This window comes from Oncorhynchus masou, chromosome 6, assembly GCF_036934945.1.
Source record: "Oncorhynchus masou masou isolate Uvic2021 chromosome 6, UVic_Omas_1.1, whole genome shotgun sequence".
Classification (NCBI taxonomy): Eukaryota; Metazoa; Chordata; class Actinopteri; order Salmoniformes; family Salmonidae; genus Oncorhynchus; species Oncorhynchus masou.
Window position 1 is genome coordinate 33,909,074 of NC_088217.1, and position 24,429 is coordinate 33,933,502.

The window sequence follows — 24,429 nt, forward strand, 5'->3', positions numbered from 1 at the left end:
CTAGCAAGTATGTGTGTTTGGTTACCAAGGCAACTACTGTAGTTACCTAATAAACTTGCTAGCTACTTCAGTGGATGTTGACCAGATTTCTAGCTGCAAATGTTTTAAGTTATAGCCATGGTATAAAATGGATAAACAACTTGTGGCTCAATGCGTTCTCTGGACAATATGTAGCTCTGTGGAAGGTCAGTTCCACTCCGTGCTACACCTTCCACATGTTCATTATTTCCCATGCATAGCCCCTCGTTGATTATACCTTACATATTGATGACTGTCATTCATATTACATTCACCCAGCTCAATGTAACATCGATAGGTTTAGGCTACTACGTGATCCTCGAATTGTCCCTATACCCATCATGGCATTGCTACAACCCAGCCTACGAATGAAAGTTTACAACAGGTCCCATGAAAAAATGTGAGTAATCAAGATGACAGACAGTGACATAATCAATACCGCCTTGCACACTCTTGCCTGCTTCTAGCTGATCTAGAGTGTAATTATTAGTCCAAAAAGTTGCAAACAAAAGTTTCTATTGGACAAATCCAAGTATGTTAAAACCTTTCCAAGCCAAACCTTCATATCATAACTGCTAACCGCTACACACATCCTACGTTGTTGTCACCATATTAGCTAATGTCATAGTCAACATGGCTACTAGAACTAATGATTTAGTAAACACGCTACAATCATGCAGTGCAGTGTACAGCAAGCAGTTTAGCAGTTACACTGGGGGGGCCCAGTGGCAATGAATTCATAAAACCGAAAACGTACCTTGCGTTAGAAGAGTTCCCGTGTTGGATATCCTGAACCAGCTAGCTAACATAGCATCCGGCTCTGTTTGAGCCAGGTGTTTGAATAGGCTAAATTAGCTAGCTGCCTTAGCGAAGTGAAAGTGAATAAAATACAACTAAATATAATTCTCTCTCTCTCTCTCTCTCTTGCTTCTCCTTCATTTTTTGAGAAATGAATTTGTTCAAAACTGTTCAGGCTTTGTATTGAATTCAATGTACCCAGAGGAGGACGGACACTAGCTATAAAATATACCATGTCCGTAAAATGTTTATAGTATGTTTAAACTGGAAGTAGAAGTCTAAGTATTGTTATCCATTAGTTTATTCCAATTATGGGTGTGGTGGTAGGGTTAGAGGAGAATAATACATAAGGGATTTTTATTTATTTATTATTATGCAGCAAACATCAGATACAGCCAGCTCTTTGCATTCCGGCGGAAGTAATTAATTGTCAATGGAGCAGTCCGCAACGCTATGTTGGGGGTGCTGCACTAAGCTGCGGTGAATTCGGTGTACCATATGCTTTCAGTATTTTAAACTCGTGCATTGCTTTACTGTATTGTGATACAAACAGAAATAGGTCTAAACACACAGACTCCAACTAGCAAGCTTTTAGCTAGTTGAAGAGCGAAGCACTTGTGTCAAGTACGGAAAAACAAAACGAATATGCCTCTGGTGGACATCAGGCTTAGAGGAACAAATGACATTGTCATGAGAACATTACAAAATGCTTAATCCTTGTGAAGTGTCATTCCTTTCCAGTTTGTGCACATGGTATTGCATTCAATTCAGTTTTTCTTCATGAATTATTTTTGTGTTTTGGTCTGAATTAAGAAATATAGCTGTGATGTGGAATAATGTTCTTGTACGTATGTTTCTCAATATTATTACATAAAGTATTCTCTGTACAGTGTATTCATTATATAGGCCTATGTGGCTATTGTCTGTGTCATTGAAATCATATAGTACCGTTTTTAATAATAAATGCCTGGATTGTACCGTATTTGCCCATTATTCTTTTCAAAATTCTTCAAGCTCCATCAAATTGCTTGTTGATTATTGCTAGACGAACATTTTCAAGTCTTGTCACAGATTTTCAAGCAGGTTTAAGTGAAAACTGTCAGAAACATTCATGGTCTTCTTGGTAAGCAAGTCCAGTGTAGATTTGGCCTTGTGTTTTCCAATCAGAATAAATGAAATTATCATCAAATGTATTTATAAAGCACCATTTACATCAGCAGATGTTGCAAAGTGCTTATTGTCCTGCTGAAAGGTGACTTCATATCCCAGTGTCTGGTGGAAAGTAGACTGGTTTAGCTCTAGGATTTTGCATGTGCTTAACTCCATTACACTTAATTTGTATCCTGAAAATCTCCCCAGTCCTTAACAATTACAAGCATACCCATAACATACCCACTATGCTTGAAAATATGGAGAGTGGTACTCAGTAACGTGTTGTATTGTATTTGCCCAAAACACAACTTTTTGTATTCAGGACAAAATGTTAATTGCTTTGCCAATTTTCTTTGCAGTATTACTTTGGTGGAACTTTGCAAACTGTTGGAATATTTTTTCTGTCCTTCTTTTCACTCTGTCAATTAGGTTAGTATTGTGGGGTAACTACAATGTTGTTGATCCATTCTCCGTTTTCTCCGATCAACAAGGCAGGTCCTACAGGCCCTAATTTTGTCGCACCTTGACTACTGTGGTCAGGTGACGCGAAAATTGCAATCGGCTCAGAACAGGGCAGCACGGCTGGCCCTTGGATGTACACAGAGAGCTAATATTAATAATATGCATGTTAATCTCTCCTGGCTAAAAGTGGAGGAGAGATTGACTTCATCACTACTTGTATTTATGAGAGGTATTGACATGTTGAATGCTCCGAGCTGTCTGTCTGAACTACTGGCACACAACTCTAGGATTTTGCCTAGACATGTCACAAGAGGTCTCTTCACAGTCCCCAAGTCCAGAACAGACTTTGGGAGGCGCACAGTACTACATAGAGCCATGACTACATGGAACTCTATTCCACATCAAGTAACTGATGCAAGCAGTAAAATTTGAAAAATAAAAAAACACCTTATGGAACAGAGGGGACTGTGAAGCAACACAAACATACGCACTATACACACATACTCATGGATTCAGTACTGTAGATATGTGGTAGTGGTGGAGTAGGGTCCTTACAATACATCTGTGAATGTTTTGTAATGTTTTTAAAATTGTATAAACTGCCTTAATTTTGTTGGACCCCAGGAAGAGTAGCTGAGCTAATGGGGATCCATAATAAATACAAATACCCACAAAGCCCTGAGACTGCTGGAGGTGGAGCCAGAGACTCCATCACCAGGTAGTTTCTGCCATTCTCTGTAACATTACCAATCCTGTTCTGGTTCTCCTATGGACTACTAATGGGTAGCAGAAGGTGGAGGTGAAGTTCAAACCAAGGAAAGGCCGTCCGACACCAAAGCCAAAGTCTCCCCTCCCCAATGGTGAGGAAGACTGTCAGGCCTTCCTGAGCACCCGCTGATTCCCAAAGGAGCCCACCGAGAGGGACCGTTCCAGCTCCCCACCCCTCAAAGCCCGGCCCCAGCATTGGCTCTCTCCTCCCTGGGCCATGGGGAAGACTGCCACTGTCCCTGCTGCTCCGAGCCCAGCCTGACTGCTCGCTGGGCCACCACACAGGCTCCAGCTAAGCCCCACTGACGACTGAGCCAGCCGTCAGTTCCAAATGGCCACCCTGGCCCGCTGCAAGAGCATTACTGCCAAGATGGCCACCAAACTGGCTAGCTCGTCCCCCTCCAGACCCTCCCGCCCAAACCCTGTAGCTCCAGGACCTGATGGCACTGGTGCTCCTGCGCATGGTCCTGTCAGGTTTGGAGCTAAGGCTAGGGAAGGCTGCAGGTACCTGGAAAGTCCTGGAAGCTGGTTTGGCATTCGTGGCCTCCAAGTCCTCTTTGGATCTGGGGACCCTGAGGGCCAGGTTTCTGGGGGCTAAAGCTCTGGCCTCCTGTCTGGCCTCCTCTGCGCCTCCTCCTCCCAGTCTGCAACGGCCAGGAGAGGAAGGCCAGAAGACAGCAGCCTGGACAGGGACAGGACACAGTGAGGAGCCAGAGCGGATGAAGATCATTCAAGAGGAGGTGGATGCTATTGGACGGCCCAGACATATACTTTGAGGTCCTGAGGAGGGACCTGTGTGGTGATAGAGAGCAAAACTGTCTGTCTAAGCTGAGGAGTGGGGAGCACACAGGGAGGGTCCTGCAAGCCCAAGCCCACCTCTCTCGCTCTAACACTGGACCAGGTAAGGCTGACGGCAGCACTCTGCTACTGTGCTAATGTACATGGTTTTAAATAGCAGTCCTCAGTTTAAACCGAACACTTTTCCCCTCCTCCCCCTTTCTCTGTTCTCTCCATATAGATGTGGAGGCAGTGCAGTCTCTGCTTCACTCCGCCTGGTTGGCTCTGCAGCATTTCCCCCCACCCAGCCTCTACCCCAGCCTCTGTGGTCTACTGGCCCTGTCACTGGGGCAAAGGGATCCCGTCCCCATGGCAAACCTCCATGCCTAATCCCTGGGCATAACCACCCGCCCACACATGACACGATACTTGGCCAAACGCCTCATGTAAGTGGGTGCTGAGTGGATGCTGAGAGAATTTCTCCCCGCGCTGCTGATGGTCATTTTTTTGTCCACTCATCACTGGTGGAAAAAGTACCCAATTTTCATACTTGAGTAAAAATAAATATACCTTAATAGTAAAAGTCACCTAGTAAAATCCTACTTGAGTAAAAGTTTTAAAGTATTTGGTTTAAAATATACTTAAATATCAAAAGTAAAAGTATAACTCATTTCAAATTCCTTATATTAAGCAAACCAGTCGGCAGGATTTTCTTGTTTTTATTTTATTTACGGATAGCCATGGGCACACTGCGACACTCAGACATAATTTACAAACAAAGCATTTGTGTTTAGTAAGTCCACCAGATCAGATTCAGTAGGGATGACCAGGAATTTTCTCTTTTAAGTGTGTGAAGTAGACAATTTTCAGGTCCTGCTAAGCATTCAAAACGTAGTGAGTACTTTTGGGTGTCAGGGAAAATGTATGGAGTAGAAAGTACATTATTTTCTTTAGGAGTAAAAGTAGTCCAAATATAAATAGTAAAGGACAGATCCTCCAAATACTACTTAAGTAGTACTTTAAAGTATTTACTTAAGTACTTTACACCACTGCCCCTCATACAGGAGTAATAAAGTCCTAGTGTAATACTTTTGTGAGAGAATTTTTTTTATTCTATTCTGATTTATCAGGGGGTGCTGCAGCGCCCTCAGCACCCCTACTTCCTGTGGCACATCCTGCTGTTCCGTCTGGAAAGAGGCTCAGTGTAACGATTTTCGTCCTCCTCTTGGAGGAGGAGTAGGAAGGGTCGGAGGACCAAAATGCAGCGTGGTAAGTGTCCGTCATGTTTTAATTGAACAAACTGAACACTACACAAAATAATAATGAAGTGAAAAAGAAACAGTTCTGCCAGGTGAACAGACACTAAACAGAAATTAAACACCCACAACCAATATGGGGAAAACAGGCTACATAAGTATGATTCTTAATCAGAGACAACGAACGACACCTGCCTCTGAGTGAGAACCATACTAGGCCAAACACATAGAAATATAACAACCCAGAAAAAAGAACATAGACTAACCACCCCAACTCACGCCCTGACCAACCTAACACAAAGACATAAAAAAGGAACTAAGGTCAGAACGTGACACTCAGCTCCCATCATTCCTTCGACATCCCTATGGCCCAACGAGAGGTAGGGGATGCTCCCCAGAGGTACACGCCAGAGGTGGGACCAAGTCACTATTATTTGAGTCACAAGCAAGTCTCAAGTCGCAAGGTCAGTGTCTGTAGTCGAAAAAATAAAAAGTAATTGTGAAAAAATCTGCATAAACCCACTTGACTTGAGCCTACATCTCACCTGCATTAACTTTACAAAAAATATTGTGATCAAAGGTCATGAGGTTTTGACTACAGTCAACTCCAAGTTTCTGCAGTTGCTCTTCACCAACTTCATCCTGCAGCCATCGCCTGCTTGTGGGAGTCTCTATCGTCAATTAGGATGTTTTTGTTTGAAACAGGAAACAACTTAGACGCAATTCATGTATACAGTTGCTATGTACGAATTAATGTGATATTTGAGGCTTTCTCTCCCACCAATTGATTGTACAATGTATACACGTATATTTGCAGTTTGTGAGTGTCTGATATGGGAGTTGGAGACATGTTTATTTCAACATTATAAAGAACAACTTTTATAAACAATGGCAACACTGCCATGTTGCACTGAGCATTGCTGTTGGAAAACCACATCCGTGTCTGAGTTTTGGCTGTCACAGATACCACCCCCGACTTCACCCCTCAGCTTTTGTCTCATCAGTTGCTTTTGCTTTACCACTCAAACGAGCACCTTCTCACCGTGCTAACTCACTTAACCTGTGTTGATTGACAGTTTGCTGGTCCAATCAGAGGGAAGAGTGTACATTTTACTTGCAAAACATTTTCCCAACTTCTGTTTGTAGCGTCCGGACCGTTTGAGCTACAAACTAATATGACCCTACTATGGAAAGGGGAGAATCTCACAAAAACAATGGGGTTCTCCGTCTTGCTTTACAACCCCCACAACTATTACTGGGCTTGTCTGAAGGTACCGGCTAAAAAAAATGTATGGACATGTGGAAGTAGTTTTTTGTGCCAAAAAAAGGGGTTCAATGTGTCCAAAAAACATAAATATTTTCAGAGCTTTCTTATATCGCCTAGATATAGGACAGACATTTCAAAACCTTATTCCTTATGGGGACTGTTTTTCCAATTATGAATGTGTTATTCAATGCGTTTCTTTGGGCTATAGTATTAAAGGCCAAATGTTTATGTACCTACAGGGGTCCTAGAATTCTAAATCAAATGGCTAAATCATCCATGGTATGATCATCTTAAAACAATTCCATATGTTAGCTTAGTAGAGCCCACCCCCAAAGGCTTAGACTGAGATGAATTATCTCTCTTCTGTCTCTCTCTCTAAACCTTTAATAGTTTTCTCAACCTTGGATGCTACTCGTGAGTGACTGGATGCTACTGCTTCACTCCGCCTGGTTGGCTCTGCAGCATTTCCCCCCCACCCAACCTCTACCCCCGCCTCTGTGGTCTACTGGCCCTGTCACTGGGGCAAAGGGATCCCGTCCCCATGGCAAACCTCCATTCCTAATCCCTGGGCATAACCACCCGCCCACACATGACACAATACCTGGCCAATCGCCTCATGTAAGTGGGTGCTGAGTGGATGCTGAGAGAATTTCTCCCCGCGCTGCTGATGGTCATTTTTTTGTCCACTCATCACTGGTGGAAAAAGTACCCAATTAGTAGAGCCCACACCCCAAAGGCTTAGACTTTTAGATGAATTATCTCTCTTCTCTGTCTCTCTCTCTAAACCTTTAATAGTTTTCTCAACCTTGGATGCTACTTGTGAGTGACCTCTGTCTTTCCTTTGTATCAGCAGCACCCTATCAGCTGGCTGGTGCAGGAGATGGCTAGTATTCAGAAGGAGCAGAAGGCTGTGAGCTGTGTGTCAGAGAAGGCCAAGTGGTGGGACAGGAGGAGGGCCCTGAACACACAGATGGAGGTAAGACTCACTCAGACTGGTGTGAAGGGAAGTACATCTGGGGTTGGTTGAAAACGGATAAAGTAAAATGAGAAGGGTTCTGTTGCTGATAAAGTAAAATGAGAGGGGTTCTGTTGCTGATAAAGTAAAATGAGAGGGGTTATGTTGCTGATAAAGTAAAATGAGAGGGGTTCTGTTGCTGATAAAGTAAAATGAGAGGGGTTCTGTTGCTGATAAAGTAAAATGAGAGGAGTTATGTTGCTGATAAAGTAAAATGAGAGGGGTTCTGTTGCTGATAAAGTAAAATGAGAGGGGTTCTGTTGCTGATAAAGTAAAATGAGAGGGGTTCTGTTGCTGATAAAGTAAAATGAGAAGGGTTATGTTGCTGATAAAGTAAAATGAGAGGGGTTCTGTTGCTGATAAAGTAAAATGAGAGGGGTTCTGTTGCTGATAAAGTAAAATGAGAGGGGTTCTGTTGCTGATAAAGTAAAATGAGAGGGGTTCTGTTGCTGATAAAGTAAAATGAGATGGGTTCTGTTGCTGATAAAGTAAAATGAGAGGGGTTCTGTTGCTGATAAAGTAAAATGAGAAGGGTTCTGTTGCTGATAAAGTAAAATGAGAGGGGTTATGTTGCTGATAAAGTAAAATGAGAGGGGTTCTGTTCAAAAACGTATGTTGAAGGAATGCTTATGCTCTCGGTAAGATTGGTGGGTGGGACGGTAAGAGAAATAATGTACAGTAGATGCAAAAAGGTGTGGTATTGATTACTACATATCTCTTTGTGGTTTATGGTGATGATGAGATAATTTTGGTATGTCCCTAAATATCCTTTTAGACTCTCACTCTCCTCAGAGGCTGCTGGAGGAGATGGAGGGGTTGCTGGGCTGCTGGCGGGGGAACCTCCTACCCCTGACCTGTGACCCTGAGCTGTCTGTCCAGGTCAAACGCCTTCAGAAGACCCTCACTGCCTGGGGGGCACTGGCCTCAGAGGAAATGCTCAAGGTGCTTCTACATGCCTTATAGTGTACTGTATATCATAGATATCACATTTAGCTCTAAAAACCCTTTTTACATCTGCGGTTGTTACAAAGTGCTTTCACAGTAACCAAGACAAGACAAGCAAAACCAGAGGCACATTGGCTAGGAAAAACTTAAATAACTGTTATTTCAATCCTGTGTGTTCCAGGCTGTGCTGTCTGCCTCTCCCCTGCCCTCCCAGTCCCAGCTGCAGTGGTTAGCCCAGGGAGTGTTTGGACCTTCTGCAGACAACTGTGGCTGTACTGGCAGAGAGGCCCGACTCCACAAGGACACGTGGTGGTCATCTTGGACAGGATGGGAGTCTCTCACACTTGCACCCGACACTCAAATCGACTCTAATGTGCAAGATCAACGTACAAAGCGGAACAATGCACTTGCTTTGTGTAGGGGAGAGTTGAGAAAAGTCTACCGTGACATGAACACATTGCCTATGAGTGTGACTGCTGTGATAACGCCCAGTGAAATGTTTGTCTTGTCCTATCTTGCAGTACCTCCAGTAGCTGCCATGGGAGAGCATCTCCTGCCTCAGGCCTCGCTCTGTCACCCACATGCCCTCTCTACACTCCCTGCTTGGCCACTGTGCTCTAAGAGAGGTCAAACACACACACACACACACACATTTGCCAATTAAAACGTCAACACAGAAAACGCTATTTTATTTCATAAAGATGAGTTGTTGACTACTTATGCATGCACGTCTCTCTCTTTCTCTTCTGGCCCTCAGTCTGACCGGGAATCTCCTAAATGGAGGTGTGGACCCCAAGCAGGTGTCCTACGTGCTCAACCTTGATGACAACTTGTGGTTCACCAGGTGAGTACAGTACCAACAGCACTGTTTCAGGGGGCTTTATTTGTCTGCCTTATCTCTGTGTCCTTTAGAATTTGACGAATCCCTCTCCTCCTCAGCATATATATCTATCTCTCTGTCTGTGTCTGTCTGTGTGTGTGTGTGTGTGTGTGTGTGTGTGTGTGTGTGTGTGTGTGTGTGTGTGTGTGTGTGTGTGTGTGTGTGTGTGTGTGTGTGTGTGCTGGCTCCTGACCCAGATCTACTGCAGGAGGCTGTGACTGCCAAAGACCTCTACATGTTTGGGAGAAGTGTATGACAGCAGAGATGTCAATAGTTTGCCTTACTACACACACACTGTCAAATGTTGTTTAACGTGAAGCTTGACTTTTTCTCATGACTTGTATAATGTTAGATGCTTTGAATTGGTGTCAGAATTCAACTGTTCTTACTTAAAGCTGGAATCCTTAATGGTGAAACTGCTATAAAACAACAACAAAGAAGTTACTGCAAACAACAAACACTGTTTTTTCCCCTTCAGACATCGTTGCACACACGATAGAAGAGCAGAATATGTAGTGATTAAGGCAGCCCGCCGCACCTCTCTGATTCAGAGGTGTTTGGTTAAATGCGAAAGACACATTTCAGTTGAATAGATTCAGTTGGACAAATCAAATCAAATGTATTTATATAGCCCTTCGTACATCAGCTGATATCTCAAAGTGCTGTACAGAAACCCAGCCTAAAACCCCAAACAGCAAGCATTGCAGGTGTAGAAGCACCGTGGCTAGGAAAAACTCCCTAGAAAGGCCAAAACCTAGGAAGAAACATAGAGAGGAATCAGGCTATGTGGGGTGGCCAGTCCTCTTCTGGCAGTGCCGGGTGGAGATTATAACAGAACATGGCCAAGATGTTCAAATGTTCATAAATGACCAGCATGGTCCAATAATAATAAGGCAGAACAGTTGAAACTGGAGCAGCAGCACGACCAGGTGGACTGGGGACAGCAAGGAGTCATCATGCCAGGTAGTCCTGAGGCATGGTCCTAGGGCTCAGGTCCTCCGAGAGAGAGAAAGAAAGAGAGAATTAGAGAGAGCACACTTAAATTCACACAGGACACCGAATAGGACAGGAGAAGTACTCCAGATATAACAAACTGACCCTAGCCCCCGACACATAAACTGACTAGGTTCCTTTTTTCTTTTCTTTTTTTAACTTCCAGGTTCTGTCTTATAATATTTTTAATGGGCTTGACGATTATGTATTCAAATTTGTGAAACTGCGGTCATCTAACATACATTAATTTACTTCTGCCAGAGGCCTTTTACGGATCCTGGACTGGCAGAGGATCCTGAAGGTGATGAGAGATGCCTCTATGCTCTTTGGCTGGCAGTATCATCCTCAACTACCTCATGGCTGGCTGGGAAGATTGGCACACACAGACCTAAAAAGATCAAGAGGAAAAACAGGCATTCATAATTTTTTCAGAAATCATTGCAAAGGAGGACAATTCCTGTATTCTGTTTTACTGCCATACACATAGATTAACTTGCCTGTTTGTGTGTGATTTTGCCTTACTGTGTGTGATTTTGACATGTAGCCCATTGGTTCTGGGGAGCCTATGGGATGTGATGGACTGAGACATTTACAGCTTCAACAGTCTGCAGGTCCCAGGGCTCCACTCCTGGACCACATTTGGCAGCAAGTAGCCTAGTGGTTAGAGCGTTGGACCAGTAACCGAAAGATTGCTAGATCAAATCGCTGACCCGACAAGGTAAAAATCGGTTGTCCTGCCCCAAACCAGGCAGTTAACCCACTGTTCCTAGGCCATCATTTTAAATAAGACTTTGTTCTTCACTGATTTGCCTAGTTAAATACAAACATGGCCCTGTCCCACCAGGCCTCAAGCACCCGTGGTCTACGGACTCCCCATCTACCTGTGAAAGGACATTCCCAAACACACAAACTTAAATGAATTTAGTCACAGCACTGATCCGAAGCCACTGATCCCCAAAACATGAATTGGAGGATGTGATTTTAGACTTGCTTGTGTGTATTATCTGCTAAGGCTGCCTTCTTAAATATAAACAATGTTGTATCCTTTGATTTTCCTTTTTGAATGCTAGTGAAATGTGTACATAAATGTATAAATAAATGCTTGACAATAAAAATGCAGTATATTTGCCAAACATTCCTTGCACTTTGGTGTAGAAAGGAATATCCCTCAGTAGGGGTCAGTATATCACTACTTCTGCACCTTCGCAATGAAAAGGGCGTTTTCTCAAACTGGAAATACGTCTCACATTTTCAAAATGGCGGTAAATCTGACAGAGCTTTCTCTTCCTCAATTGGAGGGACTAAAGACTCAATTTGAGCAGGTAACAGAGGGATCTTGAATCTTGGTTGAAGTCATTCTGGGGCCATTATTTTCTACTGTTTGCTGTACCAGCCCAGCTGATTAGCTAGTCATGCCATCTGAGTAACTAACGTTAGCTAATTACATTACCGGTTGGCAGAAGATTCAGATCCTACCACTGCGCTTGTTTACACCGAGCTGTTTTGGTTTTGGAATGTAATTATGGTTACGAGGCAGTGTCTACACTTGGCAGTTTATGCAGCTTTTGTATTCTGATAATGGAGTTCTAATCATGGAATTCCGAACAGGTCATGCGTCTACAGTACACCTACATTTTAAATGTCTACTCTGTCCGGGTTCCCTTTTTCACGCGCTAGCTTATATTCAAATACCTGTATGCATTCTGCAAACTATCTGATAAAACAACAACTTGGTGGCAGTAGCCAACTACTGTAGTTAACAAACCAACTAACCTCTAAATTGCTAGTTCACGTGGCCCTCCGCTTGTACTGTAAAATAAATTGAACGCCCGTAAATAACGAATGACCCTGTGTTTATAAACGTGGATATCGACTTTGACACTTAAGCATGATATTGCGGCTCATTCAATGCCACGCAGGGCGAATATTGTTGCTTTAAATCAGTGCGCACGGGAGCACTCTGTCATAGTCTTTCTCTCCCCATGAATTCCATTAACATTGCATCCAAAATAGATAATCCTGTTCAAAATGTAGATATACACTACCTGTCAAGTTTTAGAACACCTACTCAATCAAGTGTTTTTCTTTATATGGACTATTTTCTACATTGTAGAATAATAGTGAAGACATCAACACTATGAAATAACATATGGAATCATGTGGTAACCAAAAAAGTGTTAACCAAATCAAAATATATTTTATATTTCAGATTCTTCAAATAGCCACCCTTTGCCTTGACATATTTGCACACGTTTGACATTCTCTCAACCAAAAGTCTTGAAGGAGTACTCACATGCTGAGCACTTGTTTGGCTGCTTTTCCTCCGCTCTGTGGTCCAACTCATCCCAAACCATCTCAATCTAAGATTGATGCCCTCAATCTCACACAAATTATCAATGAATTTACCAGGTACAACCCCAAATCCATAAAAACACGGGCACACTCATAGATATCATCCTAACTAACTCGCCCTACAAATACACCACTGCTGTTTTCAACCAAGATCTCAGCGATCACTGCCTGCATCCGTAATGGGTCTGCGGTAAAACGACCACCCCTCATCAGTGTCAAATAAATGCTCCCTAAAACACTTCAGTGAACCGGCCTTTCTAATCAACCTGGCCAGGGTATCCTGGAATGACATTGACCTCATCCCATCAATAGAGGATGCCTGGTTATTATTTAAAAGTCCCTTCCTCACCATCTTAAATAAGCATGCTCCATTAAAAAAAATGAACCAGGAATAGATATAGTCCTTGGTTCACTCCAGACTTGTCTGCCCTTGACCAGCACAAAAACATCCTGTGGCGTTCTGCATTAGCATTGAATAGCCCCCGTGATATGCAACCTTTTAGGGAGTTAGGAACCAATATACACAAACTGTTAGGAAAGCTAAGGCTAGCTTTTTCAAACAGAAATTTGCATCCTGTAGTACAAACTCAAAGTTCTGGGACACTAAAGTCCATGGAGAATAAGAGCACCTCCTCCCAGCTGCCCACTGCACTGAGGCTAGGAAACACTGTCAGCACCCATAAATCCACTATAACTGAGATTTTCAAGAAGCATTTCTCTACGGCTGGCCATGCTTTCCACCTGGCTACCCTTACCCCGGTCAACTGCCCAGCACCCTCCACAGCAACCTGCCACCATTTCTCATTCACCCAAATACAGATAGCGGATGTTCTGAAAGAGCAGCAAAATCTGGACCCCTACAAATCAGCCGGGTGAGACAATTTGGACCCTCTCTTTCTAAAATTATCTGCCGAAATTGTTGCAAACCCTATCAATAGCCTGTTCAACCTCTCTTTCTTATCGTCTGAGATTCCCAAAGATTGGAAAGCTGCCGCGGTCATCCCCCTCTTCAAAGGAGGAGACACTCTAGACCCAAACTGTTACATACCGATATCTATCCTACCCTGCCTTTCTAAAGTCTTCGAAAGCCAAGTTAACAAACAGATTACCGACCATTTTGAATCCCACCGTACCTTCTCCGCTATGCAATTTGGTTTCAGAGCTGGTCATGGGTGCACCTCAGCCACTCTCAAGGTCCTAATGGTTATCATAACTGCCATTGATATAAGACAGTACTGTGCAGCCGTTTTCATCGACCTGGCCAAGGCTTTCGACTCTGTCAATCACCACATTTTATCGGCAGACTAAACAGCCTTGGTTTCTCCAATGACTGCCTCACCTGGTTCACCAACTACTTCTCTGACAGAGTTCAGTGTGTCAAATCGGAGGGCCTGTTGTCTGGACCTCTGGCAGTCTCTATGGGGGTGCCACAGGCTTCTATTCTCGGGCCGACTCTCTTTTCTGTATACATCAATGATGTCGCTCTTGCTGCTGGTAATTCCTTGATCCACCTCTACGCAGACGACACCATTCTGTATCTAGGTGTCTGGTTAGACTGTAAACTCTCCTTCCAGACTTACATTAAGCTTCTTCAATCCAAAATTAAATCTAGAATCAGCTTCCTATTTCGCAACAAAGCATCCTTCACTCATGCTGCCAAACATACTCTCGTAAAACTGACTATCCTACTGATCCTCGACTTTGGCGATGTCATTTACAAAATAGCCCCCAACACTCTACTCAACAAATTTGATGCAGTCTATCACAGTGCCATCTGCTTTGTCACCAAAGCCCCATATACTACCCACCACTACGACCTGTACGCGCTCGTTGGCTGGCCCTCGCTTCATATTCGTCGCAAAACCCACTGGCTTCAGGTCATCTACAAGTCTCTGATAGTTAAGGCCCCGCCTTATCTCAGCTCACTGGTCACCATAGCAGCACCCACCCGTAGCACGCGCTCCAGCAGGTATATCTCTCTAGTCAACCCCAAAGCCAAATCCTCCTTTGGCTGCCTTTCCTTCCAGTTCTCTGCTGCCAATGACTGGAATGAATTGCAAAAATCACTAAAGCTGGAGACTCATATCTCCCTTACTAGCTTTAAGCACCAGCTGTCTGAGCAGCTCACAGATCACTGCACCTGTACATAGCCCATCTGTAAATTGCCCAACCAACTACCTCATCCCCATACTGTATTTATTTATTTATCTTGCTCCTTTGCACCCCTGTATCTCTACTTGCACATTCATCTTCTGCACATCAATCATTCTAGTGTCTAATTTGTATATCGTAATTACTTCGCCACCATGGCCTATTTATTGCCTTACCTCCCTTTTCTTACCTCATTTGCACACACTGTATATAGATGTATTATTGACTGTATGTTTTGTTTATTCCATGTGTAACTCTGTTGTAGTATGTGTCGTACTGTTTTGCTTTATTCTTGGCCAGGTCGCAGTTGTAAATGAGAACTTGTTCTCAACTTGCCTACCTGGCTAAATAGAGGTGAAATAAATAACTTTTTTTTTTTAAATTGGTTACAGTCCATCTCCTCCCAAACCATCTCAATTGGGTTGAGGTTGGCTGATATTGGAGGCCAGGTCATCTGATGCAGCACTCCATCACTCTCCTCCTTGGTCAAATAGCCCTTACACAGCCTGGAGGTGTTTTTGGTCATTGTCCTGTTGAAAAACAAATGATAGTCCCACTAAGCCCAAACCAGATGGGATGGCGTTTCACTGCAGAATGTTGTGGTAGCCATGCTGGTTAAGTGTGCCTTGAATTCTAAATTAATCACAGACAGTGTCACCATTAAAGCACCCCCACACCATAACACTTCCTCCATTCTTTACGGTGTGAAATACACATGCGGAGATCATCCATTCACCAACACGGAGCTCACAAAGACAGGTCGCAACCAAAAATCTTTCATGAGAGCCACTTTCTTCATAGCGCTTGATAGTTTTTGCGACTGCACTTCCAAAGTTCTTTAAATTTTCCTTATTAACCTCCATGTCTTAAAGTAATGATGGACTGTTGTTTCTTTGCTTGTTTGAGCTGTTCTTGCCAAGATATGGACTTGCTCTTTTACCAAATAGGGCTATCTTCTGTAAACCACCCCTACCTTGTCACAATGCAACTGATTGGCTCAAACACATTAAGGAAAGAAATTCCACAAATTAACTTTTAACAAGGCACACATGTTAATTGAAATGCATTCCAAATGACTCATGAAGCTGGTGGAGAGAATGCCAAGTGTGTGCAAAGCTGTCAAGGCAAAGGGTGGCTACCTTAAAGAATCTGAAATATAAAATATAAGTGTGTAACCTTTTTTTTTGGTTACTACATGTTTCCATGTTTTTTCATAGTTTTGATATCTTCACTATTATTCTACAATGTAGAAAATACTAAAAATAAATAAAAACCCTTGAATGAGTTGGTGTCCAAACTTTTGACTAGTACTCATATATACACTGCTCAAAAAAATAAAGGTAACACTAAAATAACACATCCTAGATCTGAATGAATGACATTTTTATTAAATACTTCTTTCTTTACACAGTTGAATGTGCTGACAAAATCACACAATTATCAATGGAAATCAAATTTATCAACGCATTGAGGTCTGGATTTGGAGTCACACTCCAAATTAAAGTGGAAAACCACACTACAGGCTGATCCAACTTTGATGTAATGTCCTTAAAACAAGTCAAAATGAGGCTTAGTAGTGTGTGTGGCCTCCACGCGCCTGTATGACCTACCTACAACGCCTGGGCATGCTCCTGATGAGGTTGCGGATGGTCTCCTGAGGAATCTCCTCCCAGACCTGGACTAAAGCATCCGCCAACTCCTGGACAGTCTGTGGTGCAACATGGCGTTGGTGGATGGAGCGAGACATGATGTCCCAGATGTGCTCAATTGGATTCAGGTCTGGGGAACGGGCGGGCCAGTCCATAGCATCAATGCCTTCCTCTTGCAGGAACTGCTGACACACTCCAGCCACATGAGGTCTAGCAATGTCTTGCATTAGGAGGAACCCACGAACTCACAAGGGGTCTGAGGATCTCATCTCGGTACCTAATGGCAGTCAGGCTAGCTCTGGCGAGCACATGGAGGGCTGTGCGGCCCCCCAAAGAAATGCCACCCCACACCATGACTGACCCACTGCCAAACCGGTCATGCTGGAGGATGTTGCAAGCAGCAGAACGTTCTCCACTGCGTCTCCAGACTGTCACGTCTGTCACGTGCTCAGTGTGAACCTGCTTTCAACTGTGAAGAGCACAGGGCGCCAGTGGCGAATTTGCCAATATTGGTGTTCTCTGGCAAATGCCAAAAGTCCTGCACGGTGTTGGGCTGTAAGCACAACCCCCACCTGTGGACGTCGGGCCCTCATATCACCCTCATGGAGTCTGTTTCTGACCGTTTGAGCAGACACATGCACACTTGCGGCCTGCTGGAGGTCATTTTGCAGGGCTCTGGCAGTGCTCCTCCTTGCACAAAGGCGGAGGTAGCGGTCCTGCTGCTGGGTTGTTGCCCTCCTACGGCCTCCTCCACGTCTCCTGATGTACTGGCCTGTCTCCTGATAGCGCCTCCATGCTCTGGACACTACGCTGACAGACACAGCAAACCTTCTTGCCACAGCTCGCATTGATGTGCCATCCTGGATGAGCTGCACTACCTGAGCCACTTGTGTGGGTTGTAGACTCCGTCTCATGCTACCACTAGAGTGAAAGCACCGCCAGCATTCAAAAGTGACCAAAACATCAGCCAGGAAGCATAGGAACTGAGAAGTGGTCTGTAGTCACCACCTGCAGAACCACTCCTTTATTGAGGATGTCTTACTAATTGCCTATAATTTCCACCTGTTGTCTATTCCATTTGCACAACAGCATGTGAAATGTCAATCAGTGTTGCTTCCTAAGTGGACAGTTTGATTTCACTGAAGTGTGATTGGCTTGGAGTTACATTGTGTTGTTTAAGTGTTCCCTTTATTTTTTTGAGCAGTGTATATTATACACAGTGGGGAGAACAAGTACTTGATACACTGCTGATTTTGCAGGTTTTCCTACTTACAAAGCATGTAGATGTCTGTAATTTGTATCATAGGTGCACTTCAACTGTGAGAGACTGAATCTAAAACAAAAATCCAGAAAACCACATTGTATGATTAAGTAATTAATTTGCATTTTATTGCATGACATAAGTATTTGATACATCAGAAAAGCAGAACTTAATATTTGGTACAGAAACCTTTGTTTGCAATTACAGATATCATATGTTTCCTGTAGTTCTTGACCAGGTTTGCACACACTGCAGCAGGGATTTTGGCCCACTCCTCCATACAGACTTTCTCCAGATCCTTCAGGTTTCCGGGCTGTCGCTGGGCAATACGGACTTTCAGCTCCCTCCAAAGATTTTCTATTGGGTTCATGTCTGGAGACTGGCTAGGCCACTCCAGGACCTTGAGATGCTTCTTACGGAGCCACTCCTTAGTTGCCCTGGCTGTGTGTTCCAGGTCGTTGTCATGCTGGAAGACCCAGCCACGACCTATCTTCAATGCTCTTACTGAGGGAAGGAGGTTGTTGGCCAAGATCTCGCGACACATGGCCCCATCCATCCTCCCCTCAATACGGTGCAGTCGTCCTGTCCCCTTTGCAGAAAAGCATCACCAAAGAATGATGTTTCCACCTCCATGCTTCACAGTTAGGATGGTGTTCTTTGGTAGTACTCATCCTTCTTCTTCCAAACATGGCGAGTGGAGTTTAGACCAAAAAGCTATATTTTTGTCTCATCAGACCATATGACCTTCTCCCATTCCTCCTCTGGATCATCCAGATGGTCATTCGCAAACTTCAGATGGGCCTGGACATACGCTGGCTTGAGTAGGGAGACCTTGCGTGCGCTGCAGGATTTTAATCCATGAAGGCTTAGTGTGTTACTCATGGTTTTCTTTGAGACTGTGGTCCCAGCTCTCTTCAGGTCATTGACCAGGTCCTGCCGTGTAGTTATGGGCTGGTCCCACACCTTCCTCATGATCATTGATGCCCCACAAGGTGAGATCTTGCATAGAGCCCCAGACCGAGGGTGATTGACCGTCATCTTGAACTTCTTCCATTTTCTAATAATTGCGCCAACAGTTGTTGCCTTCTCACCAAGCTGCTTGCCTATTGTCCTGCAGGTCATCCCAGCCTTGTGCAGGTCTATAATTTTATCTCTGATGTCCTTACACAGCTCTCTGGTCTTGGCCATTGTGGAGAGGTTGGAGTCTATTTGATTGAGTGTGTGGAAAGGTGTCTTTATACAGGTAACGAGTTCAAACAGGTGCAGTTAATACAGGTAATGAGTGGAGAACAGGAGGGCTTCTTAAAGAAAAACTAACAGGTCTGTGAGAGCCAGAATTCCTACTGGTTGGTAGGTGATTAAATACTTGGCAGTGTATCAAATACTTGTTCTCCCCACCGTATATATATTAGTATTTTGGAGGAAACACCTTTCAACTGATGACCGAAGCCTTCAGGCGCCTGGCCCGCCACAAGGAGTCGCTAGAGCGCGATTAGTCAAGTAAAGCTACAATTTCGTAGCTAAATGCTAAGATGTTTTTGAATGCTGTCTAGTGTCCAATCATGCTCAGTGTATTTCTTACATGATCTCATGTAGCTAGCTTCTCCATTTTCAAGTTGTATTAGTCGTATGTACGGAATACGCATGTGATACTGTACATCGTCCAACAAAATGCTTGTTATTTGTAGGTTACTTCTCGACACTGCATCAACAATAACAAAATATAATTATGAACATAGAGTAAATGTCAGTAGACTATAATAATGTTGCTCCTTTTATAGCAATCAATGCAATATATTTGGGCCAGGTAAACATAGTTCTTTACTTCATGAATGAAAATACTGCAGCTAATGTGTCTGGTATCTGTCTAAGTTGCATCACCTGATTCTTTCTTAATTTTTTTTGCAGGAGGCAGAGTTTTTGACCTCCTCTATAGGTCAGCTCAAAGTTGTCCAGATGAAATATGTAGAAGCTAAGGACAGTTTGAGTGTCCTCAACAAAAACAATGCAGGTGAGCTGCTCGAACTACACTGATAATGCATCCTATGTTTTGTTCAGTTTTTGTTTTGTATGGAAGCTTTTACAGATACTGAAATAAATTGATTGGAATGATCTTTTATGAAGATCTCACCCCACATTGGTGTTTGTAAGTATGACACTTCAATTGATAATTTACATTTGATCTTTTTCATTTAGGAAAACAATTGCTGGTGCCGCTCACAAGCTCTGTATCCTTATGTTAATGATCGGAGATGCCTATATATGTATTTCTTTTGTACTTGCCTACTGAAATTGCCTACTGAAAGCCTGTTAGTCTTCAAACATACAAGCAAACTAATTGTTCTCACATTCAACACACTTGACTACTCTAATTTGAGATTTATTGAAGGTGCATTGTTAAATACAGTATTTAAAACATGAAAATTAGTCCACAGCACCTTCTCTGCCATTTTATATTGTAGCAACCTTAACCCAATACCTAACGACCTCATCAAAAGGTTCAGACCTTTTGGTGTAACAGTTGAGGTATCCCGGTCGGGGCTACCCCGAATTCGCTACATTGGTATCAGAAGTGGGATGGTGCCTGTGAGGCAATCGGAGAAGTGTGTATAAGTGAAGGACTTAGTATAGAGAATAGTGGGGACATAATCTCTCGTAAGAAAGGGGGTAGTGTAGCGACCTTAACCCAACTATAATACCTCGTCAAGAGGTTCGGACCTCTTGGCGTAACGGTTAAGGTGTTGGCTTGACAGTCACTGGACCCGAGTTCGGCTACAATATCTTCAGTATGCATTTCTTAATAGTGTAGTTGGACGTTTTCTGTTGTCCTTTTAACATCACTTGCTATTAGATGTATGTCCCTGGAACACTTAATGACGTGGAACATGTCTTAGTGGATGTGGGGACAGGATACTACGTTGAAAAGGTGGGCAGAAAAGTAATTGATAACAAATTTCTAATACCCTTCATTGTACAGTTGACGCATAAGTTCACTGGGTAAGTAATCTGTTTTCCAGTACCAAATAGATTTATGCATTTATCAGGGTTGTGTTCATGAAGGCACACTGTAGCAAAGGAAAAAGGAAAACAAGACCCATTCTGAAAGATCGTTCCTACAAGTTTCACTTGTTTTTTAAACTTTTTGTTTTGTTCAGAGAACCCAGGAGTCATTTGACTATATTTTGTTAAACTCTGCTGTTCCATATACATGTGTTTGCTTGTTAGTACAATTATTTGGAAATCTGTCTGTATAATATGAGTTTGTAAGCCTCATTTGAAATATCTCTGCAGAATGTTGATGGCACAAAAGAGTTTTTCAAGCGCAAAATAGAGTTCCTCACCAAACAGATAGAGAAGGTTCAACCGGCTCTGCAGGAGAAACATGGCTTGAAACAAGGTAACACACACAAGTACAAACATTTGTCATATTTGTAATACAAGTATTTCACTTAAATGCAATATAACTTGTATTTTATTTTGCTCATCTCTTCCTATCTGTGTTTTTTGTTCTGTCTTCTAGCTGTAATTGAGGTGATGAATATTAAGATCCAACAGCTTCAGAGCCAACAGGCTTCACAGTTGGGGACCACTGAAGCCTAACCAGGTGAAGATGGGGCTTACACCAGTCTGCTTGGGTTCTTTATGATGGGGATTTAGAGTTACTGAAAACAAATTCTGCATGAACTGTAAATTGGATGATCTAAGGTAAAAGTGAACAAAAGACAAGAATGTACTACAAATGTGTGCCAACAGTACAATGGTGAAGAGCAGCCAAGTTAGTGTTTTAACAAACACTTCCTGAAAATTTGAGTCTTACCTGGATTCAGTGTACATTCAGTAGCCAGATTGCTATATCAATGTTGAATTTGACTAAATAGGCTTCTCTTATCACCCTCAGATTATCATTTGTGATGACATGAAATCTGCAACAGATGTTTTGAATGGAGAACATGTTAGTGCCCTCATATTACACTGTTTGTCTTTCAGATTTTGCTCAATGACTGTTTTACTGAAACATGAAACATTGTATATTTTCCATTTTGTTCAAATCCACAGATCAAAAAGAATAACATTTTAAAACTACCATAAAACAGTCCCAACGTAGTGGCGTAAACCCGCCTATTTCTATTATTTCATAAAATCTGATTTTAAAAGGTCCAATGCAGCTGTTTTTATCTTGATATCAAATAATTTGGGAGGAACAATTAAGTGCCTTACTGTGATTGTTTTTCAATTAAAATGGTCAAGCAGAAACAAAAATACCTTAGAAAGAGCAATTTCGCAAGCAAGAATTTAGCTAAGACTGTCAGGGAGTGGTCTTTGTGGGGAGAGGAAAACTGAAAACTAGCTGTTATTGGCAGAGATGTTTGGAACTCTTTCTTATTGGTCTAAACTAAATTACATCCTGGTGCCAAAACGCCATCCCACCACAACCGGCTGAAATTTCAGGCGGCCTTTTCAAACAGCTTACGCTAAAAGGGCATTATATTGTGAAAAAGATATTACAATTTCCAACGTCCATAGTGTGGAAATGTGTGTGTGTGTGTGTGCATATATACACACACAGTGAAATCATATTTGACTGCACTGAGCCTTAAACCTAACTATAACCATACTGCTAACCTTATGCCTAACCTTTTTAAATTAAGACCAAAAAGCTATTTTGATTTTGTGGCTGTGACAACCAAAACCTCCAGCTGTGTGGAGCCAGGAAGTGGAAGTATGCAGTTCACATTTGGGTTTCTGTTTCAAAAATGCAGTATATGTACCCCTTGGCAACAGTCCAAACTCAAAGTAGACATCCCTCGGCCCCAAACCCTCAGCTCTTGAATTACTTTTTACATCGTCACATCCGAGTGTACCTTAAATGTCCCTTGCCCAAGCGAGGGAGAGTGATGATCGGAGATGCAACGTCCTTGGTGGAAATCTTGAAATTGAGCTTAAAAACAACCAACCTACAGCTATTAAGTACCTAGCAAGCTAACGTAACTAGCTACCACTCCTGTGAGCTAGCTACAGTTATAACTGTTGGACATTTATACCAATACATTTCAAAATTCCAAAAAACATGTGCATGAAGCTAGCTATGTTTGATAGGCTCCTCGCTACAAGACTAAGCCAATTTGCCAACGGAAATCAATTTCATCTATATATCTATACACACACACACAGTACCAGTCAAAAGTTTTGACACACCTACTCATTCCAGAGTTTTTCTTTATTTGACTATTTTCTACATTGTAGAATAATAGTGAAGACATCAACTATGACAACACATATGGAATCATGTAGTAACCAAAAAAGTGTTATACAAATCAAAATATATTTGAGATTCTTCAAATAGCCACCATTTGCCTTGACAGCTTTGCACACTCTTGACATTCTCTCAACCAGCTTCATGAGGTAGTCACCTGGAATCCATTTCAATTAACAGGTGTGCCTTAAGTTAATTGGTGGAATTTCTTTCCTTAATGCGTCTGAGACAATCAGTGGCGTTGTGACAAGGTAGGGGTGGTAATACAGAAGATAGCCCTATTTGGTAAAAGACCAAGTCCATATTATAGCAAGAACAGCTCAAATTAGCAAAGAGAAACGACAGTCCATCATCATGAAGGTCAGTCAATCCAGAAAATTCTCAAGAACTTTGAAAGTTTCTTCAAGCGGTATGATGAAACTGGCTCTCATGAGGACCGCCACAGGAAGGGAAGACCCAGAGTTTCCTCTGCTGCAGAGGATAAGTTCATTAGTTACCAGCCTAAGAAATCGTCAATGAACTGCACCTCAGATTGCAGACCAAATAAATGCTTCACAGAGTTCAAGTAACAGACACATCTCAACATCAACTGTTCAGAGGAGATTGCGTGAATCAGGCCTTCGTGGTCAAATTGCTGCAAAGAAATCACATCTAAAGGTCACCAATAAGAAGAAGAAGACTTGCTTGGGCCAAGAAACACAAGCAATGGACATTAGACCCCGGTGGAAATCTGTCCTTTGGTCTCATGAGTCCAAATGTTTGATTTTTGGTTCCAACCGCCGTGTCTTTGTGAGACGCAGAGTAGGTGAATGGATGATCTTGAAATGTTTGATTCCCACCGTGAAGCATGGATGTGGGGGTGTTTTGCTGGTGACACTGTGATATATTTAGAATTCAAGGCACACTTAACCAGCATGGCTACCACAGCATTCTGCAGCGATATGCCATCCCATCTATTTTGCACTTAGTCATACTATCATTTGTTTTTCAACAGGACAATGACCCAAAACACACCTCCAGGCTGTGGAAGGGCTATTTGACCAAGAAGGGGGGTGATGGAGTTCTGTATCCCCCTGACCTCAACCCAATTGAGATTGTGAAGGAAAAGCAGCCAACCATTGCTCAGCATATGTGGGAACTCCTTCAAGATTGTTGGAAAAGCATTCCAGGTGACTACCTCATGAAGCTGGTTGAGAGAATGCCAAGACTGTGCAAAGCTGTCATCAAGGCAAAGGGTGGTTACTTTGAATCTCAAACATAAAATATACTTTGAAGTGTTGAACACCTTTTTTGGTTGTTGTTTCATAGTTGATGTCTTCACTAGTATTCTAAAATGTAGAAAATAGTAAAAAATAATAAATAACCTTTGAATGAGTAGGTGTGTTCAATCTTTTGACTGGTACTGTATATGTTTAAGCAAGCTAGCGTCAT

The 24,429-nt window shown here is 42.7% G+C and overlaps 1 protein-coding gene across 3 annotated transcripts; it reads left to right on the forward strand.

The window, feature by feature from the left end:
* Positions 1-11,576: 11,576 nt before the first annotated feature.
* LOC135541952 (prefoldin subunit 5-like) lies at positions 11,577-24,373 on the forward strand. Of its 3 annotated transcripts, none has more exons than XM_064968472.1 (7): positions 11,577-11,653; positions 19,653-19,755; positions 19,941-19,972; positions 20,596-20,670; positions 21,036-21,141; positions 21,265-21,348; positions 23,993-24,373. In XM_064968472.1, the coding sequence occupies exons 1-6, from the start codon at positions 11,588-11,590 to the stop codon at positions 21,342-21,344; spliced, it is 462 nt and encodes a 153-aa protein (XP_064824544.1). In that variant the 5' UTR covers positions 11,577-11,587; the 3' UTR covers positions 21,345-21,348; positions 23,993-24,373. The 3 variants fall into 3 exon arrangements, with proteins under 3 accessions (XP_064824544.1, XP_064824546.1, XP_064824543.1); XM_064968474.1 differs by lacking the exon at positions 23,993-24,373 and adding an exon at positions 21,643-21,905; XM_064968471.1 differs by lacking the exon at positions 23,993-24,373 and having other exon boundaries at positions 21,265-21,905.
* The last annotated feature ends 56 nt before the right edge of the window (positions 24,374-24,429 follow it).

Excerpts from the sequence above, each read along its gene's own strand:
- LOC135541952 (XM_064968472.1), top strand. The coding sequence starts at position 11,588 with ATGGCGGTAAATCTGACAGAGCTTTCTCTTCCTCAATTGGAGGGACTA. Across the intron at positions 19,756-19,940 it reads CCTCAACAAAAACAATGCAG|GAAAACAATTGCTGGTGCCG; the intron begins GTGAGCTGCTCG and ends TTTTTCATTTAG. Across the intron at positions 20,671-21,035 it reads CAGGATACTACGTTGAAAAG|AATGTTGATGGCACAAAAGA; the intron begins GTGGGCAGAAAA and ends ATATCTCTGCAG.